The sequence below is a fragment of the Staurois parvus genome, unplaced genomic scaffold (genome assembly GCF_062004578.1).
Source record: "Staurois parvus isolate SC_StPar_1 unplaced genomic scaffold, SC_StPar_1.0 ptg001252l, whole genome shotgun sequence".
Taxonomy (NCBI): domain Eukaryota; kingdom Metazoa; phylum Chordata; class Amphibia; order Anura; family Ranidae; genus Staurois; species Staurois parvus.
In genome coordinates this window covers 2,495,110-2,519,426 of record NW_028319048.1, presented here as the reverse complement: position 1 = coordinate 2,519,426, position 24,317 = coordinate 2,495,110, and the positions used below count along the sequence as shown (strand labels likewise).

Below are 24,317 nucleotides of genomic sequence, written 5' to 3'. Positions count from 1 at the left end.
TGTCGCCGCACATGTCGCCGCCATTTTAGGAAAAATTTCGATTCGCGCATCCGAAGTCTGCTAATTTTCGGATTCGGCGCGAATCGAAATTTTCCTAATATTCGAAACGAATTCCACTTCGCCTACTTCGATTCGCTCATCTCTAGTTATATTATTATTTTGTATGATTATGTATTATGTTATAATTTATGATTTTGTGTTTCAAACTTTAACATACTCGGGATGTTTTCTAGACTCTTGTTCGGACAGATTTCAGTGAGTTATTCCTAAGAATTACAGGCCTACAATATAAAACAACATGCAAAACAAAGTACCGCTTTGACATTCAAAAATATTGACATAATTAGAGCACCAGGGAGTTTAAAGGGACCATTCACCACTGGAGGAAGATTCTATATACAAGATATACTCGCCATTATATGTCCACTGTAGGGGACACGTGTTTTTTTAACTAACTTTGTGTGAGGTCAAAAACTCCAGGTGAGAGCACATCTGGTGTTTGTGGTGGTGGATTTGGTTTAAGAAGATATAGACTATGGAGTTTTTTTGAAGCTGAAGAAGCAACACTATTAAGAGACTTTGCAAGTAGGATTGTTCACTATATTTCATTATATTTGTTTTTATTCACATGTGTTTTTTGGGGTCATTTAAAGGGAGCGCGGCACTATGTTTACTCACTCACATTATGCACGTTAAGAGTTTGTGTAAGTGTGAGCTGCTTTCTGGTTTGTGGCTGTTTAGTTATACTTACCGACTAAGGACTAAGTCAATATAGTGTGTTATAATGAGGAAATGAGGTTGTATGGGCATTAAGGCCATAGAGCAGGGGTGGGCAAACTGTGGCCCTCCAGCTTTTGTGGAACTACAAGTCCCATCATGCCTCTGCGAGACATGATGCAACTGTCAACCTTTCAATGCCTCATGGGACATGTAGTTCCATGATAGCGGAGGGCCGCAGTTGCCCACCCCTGCCATAGAGGAATCACGTTGCCGGGATATGGATGAGAACATTTCAGTCCTGCGGACAGTCAAGATGTAGGAGTATGTTGTGGAATCGAGATCCGTGTCTTTGTCTTGGATTTAGCCAGGGTCCACATGCTGCAAATTGAAATATATATACAGGGGCTAGACAAAAAATGGAAACACTCCATGATTTGCAGGTGCGAAAGTGAAAACATGTTTGGCGTTGAAAGCGGAAGTAATGTAACATTCTTTTGCTTCTGCTGTGTGATGAGACACCCAGCTAACAGGTGGAAAGCCTCACTTTCCTCATTCGCTGCGTCTGCTGCTAGTAATACGGAGTCATGTCAGAGCTTACTGAGCTTCAAAGAGGGAAAATTTTTGGTGCCGCTTAGCTGGTGCCTCTGTGACTAAAGCCACCAATTTATTTGCCGTGTTGTGAGGTTCAGTATCAAAGGTTATGGCAGCATATTCAGTTTCCTGGAAAACAACGTCTGATCAGCATAAGCGCGGACAGCATGACCAACTGATCCAAAGAGACAAAAGGACATTGTACAGGATTGTGACCCGGAATAAGAAAACAGCTGCTGCAAAAGTAACTGCAGAGCTCAATCTCAGTCTTCCAAATCCTGTGTCCACAGAAACTGTGCGGAGGGAACTCCATAAGCAGAACATTCACAGCGAGCTGCAATTGCCAAACCACTAGTGATTGGCTTTGATGAGCAGAAGAGGAGGGTGTGATGAAACACCCATGATTTGTGGACTGTCTTTCAATGGAAGACTGTAATACGGTTCACACTGTTCCCAACCACCGGATGTGTTTATATGCCGCAAACACCATCCCAAGCTTATGACCAGGACTGTCTTGTGCCAACAGTAAAGCATGGTGGCGGTGCAATCATGGTTTGGGCATCCATATTCTGCAGGCCTCATCATCATCTTGAAAGGTAGAGTCACTGCCAGCAACTATGTGCACATTTTGGCCGACCATGTGCAACCCATGGTGCAAACATTGTTTCCCAAAGCCAGCGCCATTTACCAAGATGATAATGATCCAATCCACACAGCTGTCATTGTCAAATCGTGGTTTGATGAGCAACTAGGCAAAGTCTTGCACCTCCACTGGGGGCCGCTGTTGCCAGACCGCAATATCATAGAGCCACTATGGTCAATTTTGGAGAACAAGGTTTGGGCTCCTCTTCCACCTCCGGCGTCTCTGAGAGCACTGCTGATGATTTTTGCATGAAGAGTGGTATCACATTCCATTATCCACCATCAAAGACTTATATTTGAGTATTCAGACCATCTTCGATGCCAAAGGCAGTCCAACACCATATTAGGTAACAATATTTTTCTTTTATCTGGTGTTTCCATAATTTTGTCCAAGCTCTGTTTGTTGTGTATTACATATTCTTGACCTGCACTTCAGCTTGTTCAAGTTAGCTTTGAAAAAAAAAATCTGTAAGCTGATTGGTTCCTATGTACAGTTGCACCAGATATTGACTCTCCAGTTTTAGTAAATCAACCCTTATGCAGGCTCAGACTCTAACCATGATCCTTTAGTTCCTGGCCCATATTCAATGTAATTTAGCCACGCCCATTGTCAGTTTGGCAGTGTGGCATCGCTTGTCTTCTCCATCTCAAGGTGTTACTTTGCCTCAAGTTCCAAAGCTGGGTGGTATGTGGACAGAAAGTGGTTGCAAAGAGACTGCAGGAAGATGTAACATAGGATGAAAAAAAAGGAAAATAGTAATATATTATAAAAAACCCCCAAAAAGCTATTGTTTATGCAGAGCATGATTTACATGTCAAAGAATTTTCTTGAAATACAGGTTAGAAAAAAAAAATTGCTGACTTTTATCACAAAAAAACACATTCCTGGGATGACACGGAACAATGAAAATGTTCAACCTGACAACAATAAGTCACCTGAGCGAATCGCTAAACAAAGTCTCACGCTGGACTGTAACTGAAGATCACGCCGATTCTCGGAATAGGTGTTCCATTGCTTTCATTTTTGTGTGACGTCTCTGAGAATAATAAATGGCATGTAGCCAACATTGTGGCAAATGATTGCCATCTTTTTTTTTCCTGTTCCTTTATTTTGATACATTGTTGCAGATTGTAAACTGAGGCCCAGTTCCCACTGCTGCGGTGCAAATTGTATCTGTTTTGAGTGCAATTTAAGTGCAAATTTCACAGCGTGATTTCTGTTTGTCAGGTGTGGTTCCAATGGAAACTGTAGAAAGCGCCCCTGTGCACAAGCTGATTGTTAGGGAGCGGGGTCACCACGTCATTAACAACCGATGATTCATCAGACCTTTCAGCACGGACTTTAAGAGGAACCCCACATCAAAATGAAAAAGTAAAAATGGCATGGGGTTCCCCCCAAACCAGAACCTTATCCAAGCCTGCAGCCTGGCAGGCCAGAAAAGGGGCCACATTCATCTACATACTAATGCACTAGGTTGGCGAGCGGCACCTTTTCTTCTTTTTGATGATGCTCTTGAGTGGTACACTAATGCCAGCTCCCTTCACTGCAATCGGCGGGGAGATCTCTGTCTCAGCTTAAAGCAGCTCCACAAGTTTCATTTGGATCATTGTACACATTTAAAGGTGTATGTTAGAAATGTCATCCTTTAAATATATATTTGTATACACTAGATTGCCAAAAGTATTGAGACACCTGCCTTTACACGCACATTAACGTTAATGGCTGTAGGGTTCAATATTGAGTTGGCCCCGCCCTTTCCACACACATGACCTTTAATGACCCCCCAGTCTTAGTCCATAGGGTTCAATATTGAGTTGGCCCCGCCCTTTCCAGTTATAACAGCTTCAACTCTTCTGGGAAGGCCGTCCACAAGGTTTAGGAGGGTGTCTATGGGGAGGTTGGACCATTCTTCCAGAAGCACATTTGTCAGGTCAGGCACTGATGTCGGGGGAGGAGGCCTGGCTCGCAGTCTCTGCTCTAATTCATCCCAAAGGTGTTCTATGGGGTTGAGGTCAGGACTCTGTGCAGGACAGTCAAGTTCCTCCACCCCAAACTGGCTCCTCCATGTCTTTATGGACCTTGCTTTGTGCACTGATGTGCAGTTCTGTTGGAACAGGGAGGGGCCATCCCCAAACTCTTCCCACAAAGTTGGGAGCATGAAATTGTCCAAAATGTTTTGGTATGCTGAGGCCTTAAGAGTTCCCTTCACTGGAACTAGGGGGCCAAGCCCGACCCCTGAAAAACAACCCCACACCATAATCCCCCCTCCACCAAACTTTACACTTGGCACAATGCAGTTAGGCAAGTACTGTTGCCCTGGCAACCATCACACCCAGACACATCCATTGGACTGCCAGACAGAGAAGCGTGATTAGTCACTCCAGAGAACATGTCTCCTCTGCTCTAGAGTCCAGTGGCGGCGTGCTTTACACCACAGTATCCGACGCTTTGCATTGCACTTGGTGATGGAAGGCTTGGATGCAGCTGCTCGGCCATGGAAACCCATTCCATGAAGCTCTCTACGCACAGTTGTTGGGCTCATCTGAAGGTGACACCAAGTTTGGAGGTCTTTAGCTATTGACTCTGCAGACAGTTGGCAACTTCTGCGCACTGTGCGCTTCAGCATGCGCTGACCCCGCCCTGTCATGTGACGTGGCCTACCACTTGGTGGCTGAGTGGCTGTTGTTCCCAGTTGCTTCCACTTTGTTATAATCCCACTAACAGTTGAGCGTGGAATATTTAGTAGCCAGGAAATGTCACGGATGGACTTATTGCACAGGTGGCCACCTATCACGGGACCACGCTTGGAGTCACTGAGCTCCTGAGAGCGACCCATTCTTTCACCAATGTTTGTAGAAGCAGTCTGCATGCCTAGGGGCTTGATTGTATACACCTGTGTCCATGGAGGGGATTGGAACATCTAAATCCAATGATTTGGAGGGCTTGTCAAATACCTTTGGCAATATAGTGTGTATATATATATATTTTTTGTCATTTATCAGGTTACTTTTTGCTATTTTGCAGGTAAAAAAAAAATGTGCATTTATTTATTTTGCAGGAGCCTGGAAACCTTTTCACCAGCGATCAGTAGATCGTCGGTGCCATGCAGGTCTCCTGCAGACCCATCAGTATATCTGCTTGTCCATACGGGATATACTGACTGAATCAATGAACTGCCATGGTGCTCCACAGCACCGAGGTAGTTCATCAAGAACTAAAAGCCGAGAGACTGAAATCTGTAATGAGCAGTGGGAATGTGCATTCGGGAATGTGTTTTCAGCTACTAGATGTGTTAACATTTGGGAGCGAACGCACAAAATGTCCACAAGATATATAACTCCTTACCGAATCTCCAAATTCTCAGAACAACATAGTCCTCAATGCTGTAATAACTGTGGTCAGCTTGGTACTCTGTTACATTACAGGGGTGGACTGACCATTTGGAAACTCGGGCACTGCCCAAGGGCCCGGGGTCAGTAGGGGACCCCATGAGATGCCCTTGGTACCTTTTTCATAGGCTTTTTTGAGTTTGGGCAAGGACATGGGGCCCCATGATCCCCTATTGCCTGGGGGCCCCATGAGTTGTCAGTCCGCCCCTGGTTACATATATTATGGACATGTAAAAATATTAGAAGCTATTGGTATAAAGTTTTCCACATGATATTGGAAATTACTGGGATATTAGAACAACCCGATCCTACCCCCGCCATTCTGAATATAAATATAGACACATATCCAATCCATGATCGACTCTTAGTGACACATTCTTCTAGCATCAAGACTTACCATTACTAGACACTGGGAAAAAGACTCCGCCCCTTCTCTAAAAGAAGTCATTGGGCGAGTCCAGACCCACTTCATCTATGAGGAATCTTTAGCTTACCTAAACGATAGAATTACTACATTTGACAAAGCTTGGACTCCCCGGTCCGAATGGTTCAGAACTGGAACTGAAGATATTATTATGTTTAACCTTTTCTTGGATACTCTAAAATGATTATTCATGGAACTAGTAGGATTGTTAGGAATTATTCAATATTTCCTTTTTTCTGTTTGTTATTAACCACTTGAGCTCCTGAGGATTCACCCCCCTTAATGACCACGCCTTTTTTTGCTGTTTGGCGCTGCACTAATTCAAATGATAATTGCGCGGTCATGCAATGCTGCACCCAAACAAAATTTACATCCTTTTTTTCACACAAATAGAGCTTTCTTTTGGTGGTATTTTATCACCTGTGCACTTTTTATTTTTTGCGCTATAAACAAAAAAACACAAAAATAGAAAAAAAACAATATTTTCTACTTTCAGCTATAAAAAATATATAGTAAACTCAAAGTTAGTCATAAATTTAAGCCAAAATGTATTCTACATGTTTTTGGTAAAAAAAATCATGTGCATTAGCGGGCAAACTGGCACTATCTGGGAGGGGCGCTAACACTATCGGAAGTCACCAGTGACACTAATACAGTGATCAGTAAAAATCTGTTCACTGTAATCAAGGACACTGGTGATAGGGCAGTGAAGGGGTTAACTGGGGGGGGGGGGTGATGAAGGGGTTAAATGGGATTACTGGTGTACTGGCGGGCAAACTGGCGCTATCTGGGAGGGGCGCTAACACTATTGGAAGTCGCCAGCGACACTGATACAGTGATCAGTAAAAATCTGTTCACTGATCGGTGACACTGGTGACAGGGCAGTGAAGGGGTTAACTGGGGGGGAGCGATCAAGGGGTTAAATGGGATTACTGGTGTACTGGCGGACAATCTGGCGCTATCTGGGAGGGGCGCTAACACTATCGGAAGTCGCCAGCGACACTGATACAGTGATCAGTAAAAATCGGTTCACTGATCAGTGACACTGGTGACAGGGCAGTGAAGGGGCTAACGGGGGGGGGAGAGATTAAGGGGTTAAATGGGATTACTGGTGTACTAGCGGGCAAACTGGCGCTATCTGGGAGGGGCGCTAACACTATCGGAAGTTGCCAGCAACACTGATACAGTGATCAGTAAAAATTGGTTCACTGATTAGTGACACTGGTGACAGGGCGGCAGTGAAGGGGTTAACTGGGGAGGGGGGGCGATCAGGGGGTTAAATGTGTCCTAGAGTGTTCTAACTGTGGGTATGTGCTGTTTTACTCACAATTTGTATGTCTTCTTCTCTGTCTGGAACGGAATGTGTCCAGGCAGAGAAGAATGACATCATATCCTGTCCTGTGTAACTGTCAACACAGGACAGGACAAGACAGGGACCAATCATCTGATTTCATCCAGACATCACTGGCTGAAATCGAATGATTGATCCCTTCGGGATCAAATGGTGTCACCCGCGAAAACGTCGGGAACGCGGAGCCCATTTTAAAACGTGCTTTTGCGCCCCAGTGCCACCCTGCACATGTATATATGCAGTGGCAGGGCGGCAAGTGGTTGAACTTTACCGCAGCACCTATACTGTCATATTGCATAGATTTTCACTGTCCAATTTTTTTGTAACTATATTTGTAAAACCAAATAAAAATGTATTATGGAAAAAAAAGAACTACAAGCCGACAGCTGCTAAGGCTGTGGGAACTTGAAGTTTCTCATTCATAGTGGACTGTAAATGAGCGACATGGCCCAGGCAGGGCAGGGCCACCCATGGGGATGTTTGTTTTTAATTTTGACAGCTAGCAGGAGGAGAAGATTCCCCACTAGCTGTGGGGGAACGAGGCGAGCGGGGGCCATTCTATTCATAACATGTTACACCCTAAATATGGGTGTAATGTGTAACATGTTTTGAAAGGTGAACTTATCCTTTAAGGCTTTAGAACCATTTTAAACAAGCCATAGATTACAATTTGTCCAGTTCAGGAGGGACCGGCTAAATTTCCATCTATGACTGTTCCTGATCAACAGAAGTCAATCTAAATATTGACTTCTGTGGAATGGCAATGTTTGAACATTTTTGTTTGATCAGCGTCTGCAGCCAATTGGCTCTAGCGCTGATCAGTGTATTCTGACAGCGGAGGAGCCCCTGCTATCAGAATGCAATAGCACAGTGGAGGATACTTCATTCACCTTGCTTATGTGGATGAGGGATTTCATTTGTTTTTCAATCAGCTGGCTTATTGACAAAAATGATCAACATATGACCAGCCTTAGACTTTCCCAGCCACTACGTCAATCCATGTCACTCCACTTCCATATGTGACCTCAGGATGTTGTGTTTTCTCCATGATAAATTGAAACCTTAGAGCAGGCCTGGTATAGAGTGAAGACAATCCAACAGAAGATCTGTAAGCATCTCCGGATAAATATTTATTTACAGAAGGCAGCACAATACAATGATAATCTGGAGGGCGTTCATTATTAGTAACAGACATACTCCAAATGCAGATGAATTCAGCACAGATCCATTCTAACTTATCATTTGCTGTTGACAAACATGTAAGTTCTTACATTTATGAACAACCAGAACCCCACTAACATCTCTTCACAACTTCCAAAACAACTGAAGAATTGGCTGGAGCAGAGCAAAGCAGAGACGTAGCGGCTGGCTTCCTCCCGGTCACAGATAAAGTGCCCTCTTTCCTGAACTTCTGTTCTGGTCCATGTTGAGTCCTAAAATTTTAATGTAATCATCACAAACATAAACAGTACCAATGCCACCAGTGCTATCAAAACAAAAATAATAGTCACCGGGAGACGATAACGTTTACACTGAAAGAGAGAAGGGAGAGTAGAATCATTATATGATTACATTTAAAGTCAAAAGAAAACTACTAACAGCACTTTTTTGAGGTCTTATCATTACAATTCAAAATTCAATTTGCAATTTACAATTCATGTCACATTAGCATTGACATGAATTAGCACAACAAACATTCAGAAACCATAGTTTTATTTACAGTGGAAAGTAGCGATTGCCTGTCAGGGTTCTAGTTCCGTGATGATCTGTTATCTTCTATGAATTCTTAGGGTTCCAGATCCAGTGGTTTTAGTGAACCAGAACCCAAAGCACAATGTCACCAGGTGGTGTTTCAAGCAAGATATAGAAAATATCAGACATGTGAAGTACCCTCTTACTTAGGATGGTAGCAAGATTAGGAAACATTTGTTTTTTGGCTCCTCTGTAGCCAGTGGGCATTATTTGATTGCTTTGACTATTCTGGGTTCTGCTGGTTGCAGGCTCAACTGCCCCCCCCCCTGTTTCTAGTAGGTTCTAGACTAAAGTGGGTTGGGAGAGGCAGACCCTGGGCTGAGTATTTATACAGCCTCAGTCAATCCCTTGTCAAGGGGGTAACCAGCAGGGTGCTGCTGTGTGTATAAATACTCTGGGACCTGGGACAAAAGGGTAATTTGCCCTGGGGGGGGGGCTGTCTGCCCTGGGCTACCTAGCTGAAGACTGCAGGAGGGTGACCAAGGTAACCCAGGGAAAGCTGGGGGGCCTACTTCTAAAGCTGATGAGAACAGTTGTGAGAGAGTCTGCTAAGGATCTGGCCTGGTGGCTCACAGTATAGGGTCTGGCTGGTACTGGACGGAGGCATCCATGTACACAGAGACACAATGAGTGGAATTCTGGGAGAGATCCTAAAGAGACTGCTACTGTCTGACTTTAGAGGGACTGTTGTTGGATTAGGGCTGCTTCCAAAGAGGAACTGTCTTCTATTACAAGAGATTCATCCTAAAGAGTTTACTTACTACCAGAGAATGTCTGCTGATTGCACTGGATTTGGAGTATCCCAAAGCTCACCCTATAAACTATTTAAGTTCTTCAAGCAATAAATCCTAAAAAGACAGTTTTTGTCTGGCTATTGGGTGTAGAGAAGCTGCTGTGCACCCAATAGGGAATAGAACCTGGGACAAACAGTGGGGCCATCAGGGGTCTTTGCTCTACACGTGTAAGAGAGTAGACAACCAAGGGTAGAGTCCAAGAAAGTCCATATATTGGTACAATTTCAATGAACAAGGGACCCTCCTTCATGGGGGTTTGAACCCACTCATTTATTGCATCTTTTATGTAATTCCTACGGTTTATAGTCCTGGTGAAGGAGGTGCCAAATAACTCCTGAAATGCGTTGACTTATTAATGTGCATTTCATCAATAAACTGGTTTTCTTACTTGGATTTTACCTCTGACTTGCTGCTCTCTTTGTTCTATATTTTGAATATAAGCTCTTGATCATACAGCCTACATCACTTGGTCCAAATATTACTGAAGAGTCTATAGTTTTAATTCAGACAAACCCTGTCTGGTGGAAATGCAGTAAGATCAGAGGATCAGCAAGGCACAGCCATTGGCTGCACAAATAATAATAATAATAATATGGTGTCCCCAGGACATGTATGTATAATGTACAATGTGTGCATGTCCTCAAGACACATGCATTGCATTGTAATAAACACTTGTATTGTAATTGGAAACTACAAATAAAAACACATTTTTTCATCACATTGCCACAAACTAGTAAAATAGGTTTCAATAATCCAAACTCTTTTAATTGAAAAAATCATGCATGCGTATTTCCTGCAGAGGTGTGATAATATTACTCTGAGGGGTGCAGAGATGTTTGTATTGAACTGTATTTCTCTGCCTGCAAGGCACTGTGATTGTTTTGTCTGGAATATGAAAAGGCAGATAATGATGTAAAATAAAAGTAAGGATTATTGTAGAAACTCAAAATGTGTAACACGTTCCATAATCCCCCTTCAATGTGTATTTGTAGATGAAGAACCACCTATATGGGCTATACCAGAGATTTACATTAGCTGCCCTAGCCATGAAGGGTTCTCCTAGAATCTGCTGTAGGTCATCCATACGTTATGCCCACAAGAAAAATATGTTTGTACAGTTGTATTTTATCCTAAGACCAGCCTTGGTTTCCATGCAACTTGCACAGGTCATACATGCTACAGTAAGCAGCCCTGAATTTAAAAAAAATAGATATACTATGTGGCCAAAGGTACATGGACTCCCCTCTAAATTACTAAGATTAGGTGCTACCAGTGATGGATGCTGTCAGTGATACAGCATATAAAGACATTTTAGACAACTATGTTCTTCCAACCTCGTGGTGACAGTTTAAAGAAGGCCTTTTTCTGTTCCATAAAGACGCTATAAAAACATGGTGTGACTAGTTTGGTGTGGAGGAACTCAAGTGTCCTGCATAGAACACCTCAGGGATGAAGACGGAAGCCAGGTCTTCTCAACCAACATCAGTACCTGACCTCACACATGAGCACAAATTGCCACAAACATACTCCAAAAAACCATGTGGAAGACTGGAGGATGTCATAATTGCACACATGGGGAAAACTATACTAATGGTCATGGGAAGAGGGGGTGACTCCATATTAATGGCCATGGGGGAAGGGGGACTCCATATTAATGGCCATGGTTTTGGAGTGGGATTTTCAATAAGCTTGTATAGGTTTGGTGATAAGGTTTCCAAAAATGTTTGTCTATAACGTAGAATTACCAATGTGGAAGACTGGAGGATGTCATAACCACACAGATGAGGAAAACCATATTAATGGTCATGGAAAGAGAATCCATATCAATGATCATGGTGGAAGGGGGACGCCATATAAATGACCATAGTTTTGAAATGAGATTTCCAATAAGTTCATAAAGGTTTGATGATCAGGTTTCCAAAAACTTTTGGAGTGACTCCGCATTAATGGCTATGGGGGAAGGGGAACTCCATATTAATGGCCATTGTTTTGGAATGGGATGTCCAATAAGCTTGTATAGGTTTGATGGCCAGGTGTCCAAAATGTTTGGCTATAACGTAGAATTGAATGTGAATGTAAATGTTGCACTAAGTCATTGAATTGCTTTATAAATTATTGTTAAATGCTGTCACGCTAAGGCAGAGATTAAATATCACACAGTGTCATCCAATGAACCAAGTGATTATACGTGCTTCATAACAAATACTCCTATTTCCTGGATATGTAATTCACTCTACAATCAATAAACATAAACGTGATGAAAGTCCGCCACTATTAATGTAAATGTTTGAATGAATGAAATGATGGTTATGTGTAGGAGGGTTCCACCACCATTACAAATTTTGCCATATGCTTCAGCCTGCGAATGTCGGTGTGCAACCTTGTGAATACACCACCACCAGCCAGTTACAGCCTCTTAACGAATGAAAAGATCCTAGATTTTTGGTGGTTTTATAACAGCATGTTTATCGGTAATCATCCATCCACATTTCTGAAACCATATGGGAAATCACAGCAGCAAGATATTCAGTGGCACTTAGAAACTTCAGAGTTCACCAGCAGGAATTCACTGTCTGCACCTCCACTCCGCCATGTAAGAAATAAGCAAACATCCCATAATAATGGAACTCTGCTTTCAGGGTTTTTATGAGTGCGGCTCTGGGTGTTTTTTGGCTTTTTTTTTTGGTTTCTGAGGCTGAGCTCTAAGCGCAGTCTTTTCTGTTATTCATCTTATTATAACATAGAATTACCAATGATCTGCTATCTTCTCCCGCTTGAACCTTCCTTCATCTAACCATCAACTTTCCATATGTGTTTCACGTGTCCTCCTTATGTAGGACTCTCAAGATCATTATGCTGTTTATTTTTTGCATACATATATTTTTTGGTTTATTATTTGATTGAATCTCTGTAGAGCTGTTAGTCCCAGATATATGTATAGACATACTGACACTTACCCATAGCCTCATGTTATGAGCTGTAGAAAGAGAAAGCACAATATTAGTAATGAGATATTTCTTTTTTAATAGGAAAACAATATTGAGTCACTAGCAACGTTCTGTGATTGTTTTTTTAAAATTAAAAAACTAAATTTCAACCAGTAAAACCAAATGAAAGTAAATTAGAAATATGGAAATAAATATGGATTTTTTTATTGGAACTTCGTGATAAATCAGTCTTTATATTTTGACCATCGTCAGTCTTGACTCCTGAAACATAATATTTCCTACTTCATCGTGTGTTAGTTAAAAGGCTTCAGGTTCCTGAGCTGACTATTTATGTGACTTTTATTTTCATCTTCATCCTCTACCCATAATCACTTTCCCTCCATCCTTAGCCATGACTACACTATATTGCCAAAAGTATTGGGCGCCTGCCTTGACATGCACATGAATTTTAATGACATCCCCAGTCTTAGTCCATTGGGTTCAATATTGTGTTGGCCCCGCCCTTTGCACCTATAACAGCTTCAACTCTTCTGGGAAGGCCATCCACAAGGTTTAGGAGGGTGTCTATGGGAAGGTTGGACCATTCTTCCAGAAGCACATTTGTCAGGTCAGGCACTGATGTCGGGGGAGGAGGCTCTAATTCAGCAATGGGCAAACTACGGCCCGCGGGCCGTATACGGCCCGGCGGACCTTTTAATCCGGCCCGTGGAGCGTGATACTGTCAGGATGGCTGTCAGGAGACCGGTGTAGCATGAAAATCTGTCTCCTATGAGGATCTGTCCCCCTCGACGTATCTGCACATGTGCCAGAGATCGCCGATCGGCTGCTAATGCCTGAAACTGGCACATGCGCAGATACGTCGAGGGGGACAGATCCTCATAGGAGACAGATTTTCATGCTACACCGGAACGGCGCGGGAACACGGCGAGAGGAACGCGCGGAGCAAAGGTAAGTGAATTGACACAGGGGGGACTTGGGGACTTAATATGGGGAATGAATTACTATATGGGGGATGAATTACTATATGGGGGATGAATTACTATGGGGGATGAATTACTATATGGGGGATGAATTACTATGGGGGATGAATTACTATGGGGGATGAATTACTATATGGGGGATGAATTACTATATGGGGGATGAATTACTATGGGGGATGAATTACTATATGGGGGATTAATTACTATGCTTACTATGGGGGAATATTACTATACTTACTATGGATGACACATACACATCATTCATCTACTCTTGGTCCGGCCCCCGGTTCCAATATATGAACCCATTGCGGCCCTCAAGTCAAAAAGTTTGCCCACCCCTGCTCTAATTCATCCCAAAGGTGTTCTATGGGGTTGAGGTGAGGACTCTGTGCAGGCCAGTCAAGGTCCTCCACCCCAAACTGGCTCCCCCATGTCTTTATGGACCTTGCTTTGTGCACTGGTGGGCAGTCATGTTGGAACAGGAAGGGGCCATCCCCAAACTCTTCCCACAAAGTTGGGAGCATGAAATTGTCTAAAATGTCTTGGTATGCTGATGCCTTAACTACACATGTAGTCCTTATCTCTTTTATGTCTGTTTCTTATAATAAAAATTGTCATTTAGCCTTTCAGATGAACCTTGTGTGCGGTTCTGCCTTTAACCGCCTCCCGCCCGCCATATAGTACAATGACGGGCGCAAAGCGGTTCTCTCGTTCTGGGAGGACGTCATATGACATCCTCCTATTCTAACCGTGCATGCGTGGCTCTGGGAGTGCACAGCGCGGTGATCGGCGGTATGCTGTGTCCTTCGGACACAGCAGATCACCAATCCATGGAAAGAGCCGAAGATGTCGGCTCGGTCATGTGATCAGCTGTGTCCAATCACAGCTGATCACATGTAAACAGGGAAATGCTGGTTATCGGCATTTCTCTCCCCATGAGCTGTCACGCTGACAGAGGAGAGGAGAGCCGGTAATCGGAATTCCGTGGAGGGGACATGTAAACTGACCATCAGGTCACTGATGATCAGTGTGCCCTGATGATCAGTGTAGTCCCAGCAGTGCCACCTGTCAGTGCCCATCAGTGATAGCTGTCAGTGCTCATCCATGCCACGTGCCAGTGCACATCAGTGCCAAATTTCAGTGCCTATCAGTGCCACATCAATACCACATATCAGTGCCCATCTGAGCTGCCTTTCAGTGTCACCCATCAGTGGCAGTCATTGCCACCTATCAATGCCAGTCAGTGCCACCTATCAGTGCTGCCAATCAGTGCCGCCTATCGGTGTGCATCAGTGCCACCTATCAGTGCCCGTCAGTTCTACCTTTCAGTGTTAGTCAGTGCTGTCTATCAGTGCAGCCTATCAGTGCCGCCTTTCAGTGCCATATATCAGTGTCATGTATCAGTGCTGCCTTTCAGTGCCCATCAGTGATCCCTGTCAATGCCCATCAGTGCCACCTACCAGTGCCTCCTCATCAGTGCCACCTACCAGTGCCTCCTCATCAGTGCCCATCAGTGCCACCTATTAATGTCCATCAGTGCAGCCTATCAGTGCCCAACACTACAGCCTCATTAGCGCACATCAGTGAAGCAGAAAAATAACTTATTTACAAAATTTTTTAAGAAAAACTAAGAAAAAACATTTTTTTCAAAATTTTCAGTGGTTTTTGGTTTGTTTAAGAAAAAATAAAAACCAGAGGTGATTAAATACCACCAAAATAAAGCTCTATCTGTCACAAAAAAATGATAAAAATTTCATATGGGTACAGTGTTGCATGACCGCGCAATTGTCATTCAAAGTGTGACAGTGCTGAAAGCTGAAAATTGGCCTGGACAGGAAGGGGGTGAAAGTGTCCGGACTGGAAGGGGGTGAAAGTGTCCAGACTGGAAGGGGGTATAAGTGCCCGGTAGGCAAGTGGTTACGTTTGCGGTTCCTCCGTCACATGAGCCTCCAAAACGCCTCTTCTGGGAACAAAGACTGGTGATCCTACACTGCAGTCAAGGCTTGACAAAGACCTGCCATATGTTGGGATGTTATCACACTGCTGGAGTCTTCTAAGTCCACGGATCAGTTAGAGGGTGGTAGGGGTTATAGGGTAGTGGACAAGGACATGGGTTTTAAAATAACATTCTTTAAGCCATGCAGAGAACTGATTTTCAGAGTGAAGAGGAAAGGCATATCCATGTATATATATATTTGTTTATAATGTTTACTTTGTCTCCTAGACAAAAATTACCTTCAAAATGTTCCTTATTACTGTATAAATGTCATAAAATAGGTATCACTTCTGCTGCTGTTGACCCTTTTTGAAAATAATTAGTTGCCTGACTGGAATATGGAGATTTCGGATACGACAAGGTTCTTCATTAAAGTATATTTAAAGCCAACATGTTGTATTTAGTTTTTATTGAGTAGGAAAGAGTTAAGACTCTTTTCAGGGCAAGTTTTTCCTTCCACTGAGAGGCTTTCCCTTCACTTTCTGTCCCATTCCTTCATGTTCCTGTTCTGTGAAAGGAAATCTTTCCAAAGTCAAGAAAACCATCTTTTAGACAGTAAATGGAATACTACAAGAAAGAACCCCTACCCACTTGCCTTCTGGACACTTATACCCCCTTCCTACCCAGGCCAATTCTCAGCTTTCAGAGCTTTTGTACTTTGAATGACAATTGCACGGTCATGCAACACTGTATCCAAATGAAAGTTTTATCATTTTTTTTTCACACAAATAGAGATTTTCTTTGGTGGTATGTACTTGCCTCCGTGTGTTTTATTTTTTGCACTATAAACAAAAAAAAAAGCAAAACGTTTGAAAAAAAAGTTTGATTTTTTCTATTATAAAATTTTGCAAACAGGTAATTTGTCTCCTTCACTGATATGCGTTGATGAGGCTGCACTGATAGCACTTATGGCCACTGATAGGTGGCACTAATTGGCACTGATAGGTGGCACTGATGAGGTGGCACAGAGAGGCAGCACTGATGGGCACTGATAGGCAGTACTGATAGGTGGCACTGATGAGGTGGCACTGATTATGGGCACTGATAGGCGGCACTGATTATGGGCAGTGATAGGCAGCATTGATGGGTGACACTGACTGATGGCACTGACTGGTGGCACTGCAGGGCACTGCTGGGTGGCACTGATGGGTGGCATTGCTGTGCAGCACTGATGGGCACAGGTGGGTGGCACTGATGGGCACTTGTAGGTGGCACTGCTGGGCACTGATCATTAGGGCACTGATCATCAGTGTCCTGATGATCGGTGCTGATCCCTCCTCTAACAATTGCCAGTTATCGGCAGTAGCGCAAGGAAAGTGCAGCCGATAACCGGCAACTGCATTTCCCGGTTATCTGCTGTGTCATTGGACACAACTGATCACGTGGTAAAAGGCCGCTGTGATTGGCCCTTTACCACATCACATAATCAGCTGTGTCTGTAGGATGCGTTCTGGGAGGACATCATATGATGCCCTCCCAGAACTGGCCAGCTGCAGTGAAGCCGTCATTTGGCTACCTGCGGTCGGCAAGTGGTTAAAGAAAAGGGTTTTTTTGTATGGCTGTGAGATGGAGGGCGATATGTGTGTGGGGTGGTACATTTGCTCACTTAGGGGCTTACAATACACTCACCGGCCACTTTAATAGGTCCACCTGTTCAATTGCTTAGTAACACAAATTGTTAATCAGTCAATCACATGGAAGGAAATCAATGCATTTGGGCATCTTGGCGTGGTGAGGACGACTTGATGAAATTCAAACCGAGCATTAGAGTGGGGAAGGAAGGGGATTTAAGTGACTTTGAACGTGGCAGGACTGATCTGAGTATTTTAAAAACTGCTGATCTACTGGGATATTCACACACAACCATCTCTAGGGTTTACAGAGAATGGTCCAAAAAAGGGAAAATATCCAGTGAGTGGCAGTTGTGTGGAGGAAAATGCCAGGTCAGAAAAGAGTGGGTAGACTGGTTCAAGATGATAGAAAGGCAACAGTAACTCATGTCAATATGGACCAAAATCTGTGGAATGTTTCCGACACCTTGTTGAATCCATGCCATGAAGAATGAAGGCAAAAAGGGGTCCAACCCGGGACTAACAAGGTGTGCCTAATTAAGTGGCCAGTGAGTGTATATCTAAAGGCTAAATGCTTGTCTTCACTTTGGATAGGGAAAAGGATTTTACAATCCTTATGAGTTTTTTTTCCATCTGTTTCCTAATAAGGAGATTTCCCTTCACTTCTTCTTCTGTAGATGAAAAAGGATGTTAGAGGAAAAGTCTACAAAGTGAGGGAAAACCCTTCTTAGACATCTGTCACCAGACCAGGGGTCCCCAATGGAAAATGTACCCTATTCTTTTGACAACAACTCCAAAGTTTTGGATTTTCCCACATTTTCTGTCCTAGTGACACCAGTTATCAGGACGAATGGATAATAAATATCCTACATAGTGTGACATCAGATAAAACCTGACAGAGACTAACCCCTTACCTCTCCAGTGGCATTTTTTTAGTGCCCTTACCTTTAACTTTTGCAAAAATCTGTTTAAGCTTTCTTTCCTTGTTACTGGAAGTCAGAAGAGGAGAATTCTCATTATCTCCACTGTTATAGGTCCTATTATCCTTTTCACTGAACAAGAACAAGTCGTCGGCCAATTTGAGAATACTGGGCTGTTGTTCCAGGATTCGGCTCTTTGCATCTTCGGAGTCATCCACATTATCAATCACCACAATGACATTGCTCTTTCCTGAGAAAAAAAAGGAAGTCAACGAAAAAAAAAACCATATATTGTTAATTTATGATTTCACTATGAAATGCAGTAATTGTAAAATAAATGATCATGAAGCTATAAAACTGAGTTTCTTCTTCCTGCAGATGTCAATTGGCTCCAAGATATGAAAATTAAATCTAAAGAAACAGCTAAACACACAGTAGGGATGCATACACTATGTAGCTAAAAGTGTGTGGACACCTGACCATCACACCGATATGATATGGTGGACATCCATTCCAACCTGCCCTTCCTCAATCCTTGCTGGTACAATGGCCTCTTCTCTTCTGGGAAGGATTTCCACAAGATATTGAAGGGTGTCTGTTGGAATTTGTCCCATTTGCGAGTTCAGGTACTAATGTTGGATAAAAGACCAGGCTCACAATCAGCATTCCAATTCATCACAAAGGTGTTCAGTAGGGCACAGCTCTGTAGAGGACACTTGAGTTCCTTCACACCGAGGCCAAACTATATCTTTATGGAGTTGGCTTTGTACACAGGGACATCGTTATGGTGGAACAGAAAAGAGTCTCCACCAAACTGGTACCCCAACGTTGGAAGACCACGGTTAGCAACAATGACGTTCATGCTGCAGTAACAACACCCTCACTGGGAACAACTGAACCCATTCGGAGGTGGTGGTTGTGGGGGGGGGGGCTAGATTCTCTTGGTAACAAACGTGGGTGTGATGGTTCAGGCACCCACATCATTTTTTCTTAGGCCTAAACTATCAGTAAAAACATACATACACTCAAAGTATAATGTGTTACAAGCAGTAAGTATGAGGTTTATCTCACCTAACATTTGATGGAGATACAATAGTTCCGCATCATACAAAGAGTCAGTGACACCGATGAGATTCAATCTTCCACGATTTTTGGTGTGGTACAAGATGGCAAATGTGCAATTTCTGACCTCCTTTTGGGAAGGTGAAAAGTCGTTAGATATAGAACAATGATTTACAGATTGCAGTAGTGAAGAATCCTGCAAAGACTGACTTAACCACTGATAGCAGCTTTGGTCATCTCTGGAGAAGATTCCCAGCATGCCCTTCTCATCACACATCTTCAGTCCAAAGAGACTTCCTGAAACATAGAGTTCAGCATCAACCCCAATATTGGCAACGGAAAATTACATTATCATCCAACTTACAAAAATGGGGAGATTTACTAACACTGGAGCACTCAGAATCTGGTGCAGCTGTGCATGGTGGCCAATCAGCATCTAACTTCAGCTTGCCCAATTAAGCTATGCCAAAAAAAATCCTGGAAGCTGACTGCAGTGCCGAGACAAGGCCATCTGGAGCCCAGGGTGAATGTGCCAAACTGCGCCCCCTATGAAAAATAACAAACGAGCACTAATCTGCTTACCCCCTACACATAAATATCCCCTCCTCCCAGAACAAATCAACCCCCCCTTCTGGAAGCCCTCCCTCCCAGCATAAATCTTTGTCCCCCCACAGAGGTCAAATCTTCTCTCCCCAAAACCTCCAGCATGAATGCCCTCCCTGCCCCCCAAAAAAAATCACCCCTCCTAGCACAAATCCTCTACCCCTCAAATTTTCCTTCCATGCACAAATTCTAGAAAACTCAAAATCCCCCCCCCCCCCCCACAGCACAAATTCCTCCCTTCAATCCCCCTCCTAGCACAAATACCCCCCAAACATTCTTACTAGCACAAACCCCCAAATAGAATTTCCCCTCCTAGCACAAATCCCCTCCCCCCTCTACCATATCACCCCTTCTAGAGCAAATGCACCAAATCCCCCTCCTAATACAAATCGCCTTCCCCATCCCCCCTTCCAGCACAAATTCCCCCAAACCACCATTCCTAGCAACCCCCAAATGTCCCCTCCTAGAACAATTCTTACCCTCTACCGCCTCCAAAATCACTCCTCCCAACACAAATCCCCTCTCCCAATCACCTTATGGCTCCCCTCCACCTCACATATTACAGCAGTTCCCAGGGCACTCCTGCCGCCCCTTGTCCCGGTCCTGGCTGATTGTTTGACAGTCACCGGCCCTCTGCTCACTGAAGACGGAGGGCTGAGCGATCAGTGGTCTTTGATCACTCAGTTCTCAGTCTTAGAGGAGGTGCGGGACAGATTCAGCATCCACCTAGATGAGTACAGTTGTTTGTTATTCTACATTCCTGATTTTCTCTTTTAACCCTTCGCTTACTCTAACTTCTTCTCCCTTCAGATATTATTTTCTTGCTGATTTTCTTTTGTTTATTTTAACCATTCTTTTTTTTTTTAACATTTATTTGTTTTGTCAATTGAGTGACTTAGAAAAAAAAAAAGTGGAAGGTTGCAAAAAACCCTCGGTATTTCTTTTGCCGCTTTGCAATGCTTTGTACCGGAATAATCATTTTACTGTTGTTTCAAACAGGACAAATAACAAAATAAAATGTTACTTTTTATTTATTGTAAAACTATTTTTTAAAACTTACACTGCGAAAAAAAGTGTATTTATTTTTAATTTTGTTTTTTTGTTTTACTTTTTTTTGCCTAAGATCTTAGAGATTTCAAGAAAGAAATCCATGTTTGTCCTTAAAGAATAAGTTCACCTTATCACCATGTTACATGTTAAACCCGTGTGTAGGGTGGAACACGTGTCACCTGACCGCACTCCCCTCAACCCCAAGACAGTGAGCCGGGGACCTTCTTCCCCCCCCCGCACTGTCACAATTCAGAACCAAACAAAAACTCAAACTTATGAAACGCCCTCCTTCTACGCCAACTCCCCCCTCGCGGCACGGCGCCCCCCCTGAAATATCAAAGCAAACCAGCAGGGACAAATATTGTATTGTGGAAAGTATTTGGGGTTAATACCTAAAATTAGAGTATACCAGCATTGCCCTGAAACTACAGTATACGGGGGCCGGTCCTCTGTCAGAGCACAAAGGAGCAAATACTACAATGTAACATGTCCTCCCTCTGTATTATACACACCGCTACAATGTAACACGTCCTCCCTCTGTATTATACACACTGCTACAATGTAACATATCCTCCCTCTGTATTATACACACTGCTACAATGTAACATATCCTCCCTCTGTATTATACACACCACTACAATGTAACATGTCCTCCCTCTGTATTATACACACTGCTACAATGTAACATGTCCTCCCTCTGTATTATACACACCGCTACAATGTAACATGTCCTCCCTCTGTATTATACACACCGCTACAATGTAACATGTCCTCCCTCTGTATTATACACACCGCTACAATGTAACACGTCCTCCCTCTGTATTATACACACCGCTACAATGTAACACGTCCTCCCTCTGTATTATACACACTGCTACAATGTAACACGTCCTCCCTCTGTATTATACACACTGCTACAATGTAACATATCCTCCCTCTGTATTATACACACTGCTACAATGTAACATATCCTCCCTCTGTATTATACACACCACTACAATGTAACATGTCCTCCCTCTGTATTATACACACTGCTACAATGTAACATGTCCTCCCTCTGTATTATACACACTGCTACAATGTAACATGTCCTCCCTCTGTATTATACACACTGCTACAATGTAACATGTCCTCCCTCTGTATTATACACACTGCTGCAATGTAACATGTCCTCCCTCTGTATTATACACACCGCTACAATGTAACATGTCCTCCCTCTGTATTATACACACCGCTACAATGTAACACGTCCTCCCTCTGTATTATACACACTGCTACAATGTAACACGTCCTCCCTCTGTATTATACACACTGCTACAATGTAACATATCCTCCCTCTGTATTATACACACCGCTACAATGTAACATGTCCTCCCTCTGTATTATACACACTGCTACAATGTAACATATCCTCCCTCTGTATTATACACACCGCTACAATGTAACATGTCCTCCCTCTGTATTATACACACTGCTACAATGTAACATGTCCTCCCTCTGTATTATACACACTGCTACAATGTAACATGTCCTCCCTCTGTATTATACACACTGCCACAATGTAACATATCCTCCCTCTGTATTATACACACTACTACAATGTAACATTCCCTCTCTCTGTATTACACACACTACTACAATGTAACATGTCCTCCCTCTGTATTATACACACTACTACAATGTAACATTCCCTCTCTCTGTATTACACACACTACTACAATGTAACATGTCCTCCCTCTGTATTATACACACTACTACAATGTAACATTCCTTCCCTCTGTATTATACACACTGATACAATGTAATATTTCCTCCCTCTGTATTATACACACTGCTACAATGTAACATGTCCTGCCTCTGTATTATACACACTACTACAATGTAACATGTCCTCCCTCTGTATTATACACACTACTACAATGTAACATGTCCTCCCTCTGTATTATACACACTGCTACAATGTAACATGTCCCCCCTCTGTATTATACACACTACTACAATGTAACATGTCCTCCCTCTGTATTATACACACTGCTACAATGTAACATGTCCTCCCTCTGTATTATACACACTGCTACAATGTAACATGTCCTCCCTCTGTATTATACACACCGCTACAATGTAACATTTCCATCCCCTGTATAATACATGTCAGTCACATGGACAGGAGCTGATATTCAGCGTTGCATATCCTGACTTACCTCCCGTGTAGTCTGTGGTCGGGTTGCCTTTTGCTGGAGATTGTCTTCCTTGTAGAATAATATTGAGGCGTCGCCCAGCTCTGTACAAAGTGAAAGGAGACGCGGCCCTTCCAGAAAACCTGCCGAGCTGCTATATGAAGGGACGTCCTACTCCGAGGACACAAGTTCTGTAATGTGCTTTATGTAACCGAGAATCCAGGACCATGGATGGCTGGAGCTGTAGGGCGCTGGAGCTGTAGGGCCTGGAGCTGTAGGGCGCTGGAGCTGTAGGGCGCTGGAGCTATAGGGCCTGGAGCTGTAGGGCGCTGGAGCTATAGGGCCTGGAGCTGTAGGGCGCTGGAGCTGTAGGGCGCTGGAGCTATAGGGCCTGGAGCTGTAGGGCACTGGAGCTATAGGGCCTGGAGCTGTAGGGCGCTGGAGCTGTAGGGCCTGGAGCTGTAGGGCCTGGACATTATTGGAACAGAAAGGGTTTAGGAAGAGTCATCCGTGTTATAGCTGGGAGAGAACTATTGGCTGCCATCCATTAGTCCACTATGCTAGTCAGAAGAAACGAGGATAATACAAATGGACGTTCTAGGCACAGAGACTACATACACGTGTCAATAAAATCAGTATTGCTTTATTTAACATTAAGTCACTGTCACGGAGTGCCTGCTCCTCTTCTGCCCCACCCCACCCCCATGGTGCCTGTGTCTTCCCTGTGTCCCCTCACCCTCTTCTCATCCTGTCGCAGCCTTTAAAGTTAGGCTGCACAGGATGAGAAGTGTCACCTCACCCCCCCCTGCCCCTTGTCAACTCCTCACATCCTGACGCAGCCTTTGAAGACAGGCTGCGCAGGATGAGAGGAAAGTGACCCCTGCGGCGGAACTCACACCTCTCCCGGCCATATTCTGGCGCGGGGCCGCCGACCTGTTACCGCGGGCCTCCCGGCGGGTGCAGCACGGGCACGAGTCTTCCCATGCCCTGCACCCACCGGAGACAAAGGTTGCGCTCTCGAGAACGCGGCCCGTGTCAAGGGGGCATACCACAACCAGTGATGAGGCATACCCAATGGGGCGGAAACCAGGTTCTTTCTGGCCCCTCATTATTCCCCTGTATTTGGAATTCAGCCTTTTGAGGTACCTTTGGTTGCTGGCCTGCCATGCCTTTTTGCACCCCCATACCTGGCCCCGTGGATGGTTTCTGCCCCGTTGGGTACTGTAGCGAAACATGTCGGGCAAACTCTCCAGCGCTCCAGAGAAGTGGTATATAATATATACCTATTGAGTCCAAAAATTCCCCTCAATCTAGGGATTAAGCAAACCTATTATTGCATTGGGTAT

The 24,317-nt window shown here is 43.7% G+C and overlaps 2 protein-coding genes across 2 annotated transcripts in view; both read right to left on the bottom strand.

Moving 5' to 3' along the window:
- Positions 1-24,317, bottom strand: part of LOC149437875 (uncharacterized) — a 150,634-nt gene that overhangs the window by 49,581 nt on the left and 76,736 nt on the right. The window lies entirely within an intron of this gene.
- On the bottom strand, positions 8,357-23,108 carry LOC149437877 (uncharacterized). The gene is made up of 5 exons (XM_089660539.1): positions 22,996-23,108; positions 19,151-19,438; positions 18,105-18,329; positions 12,622-12,641; positions 8,357-8,551 (listed from the first exon to the last, which is right to left on the bottom strand). The coding sequence occupies exons 2-5, from the start codon at positions 19,416-19,418 to the stop codon at positions 8,357-8,359; spliced, it is 708 nt and encodes a 235-aa protein (XP_089516665.1). The 5' UTR covers positions 19,419-19,438; positions 22,996-23,108.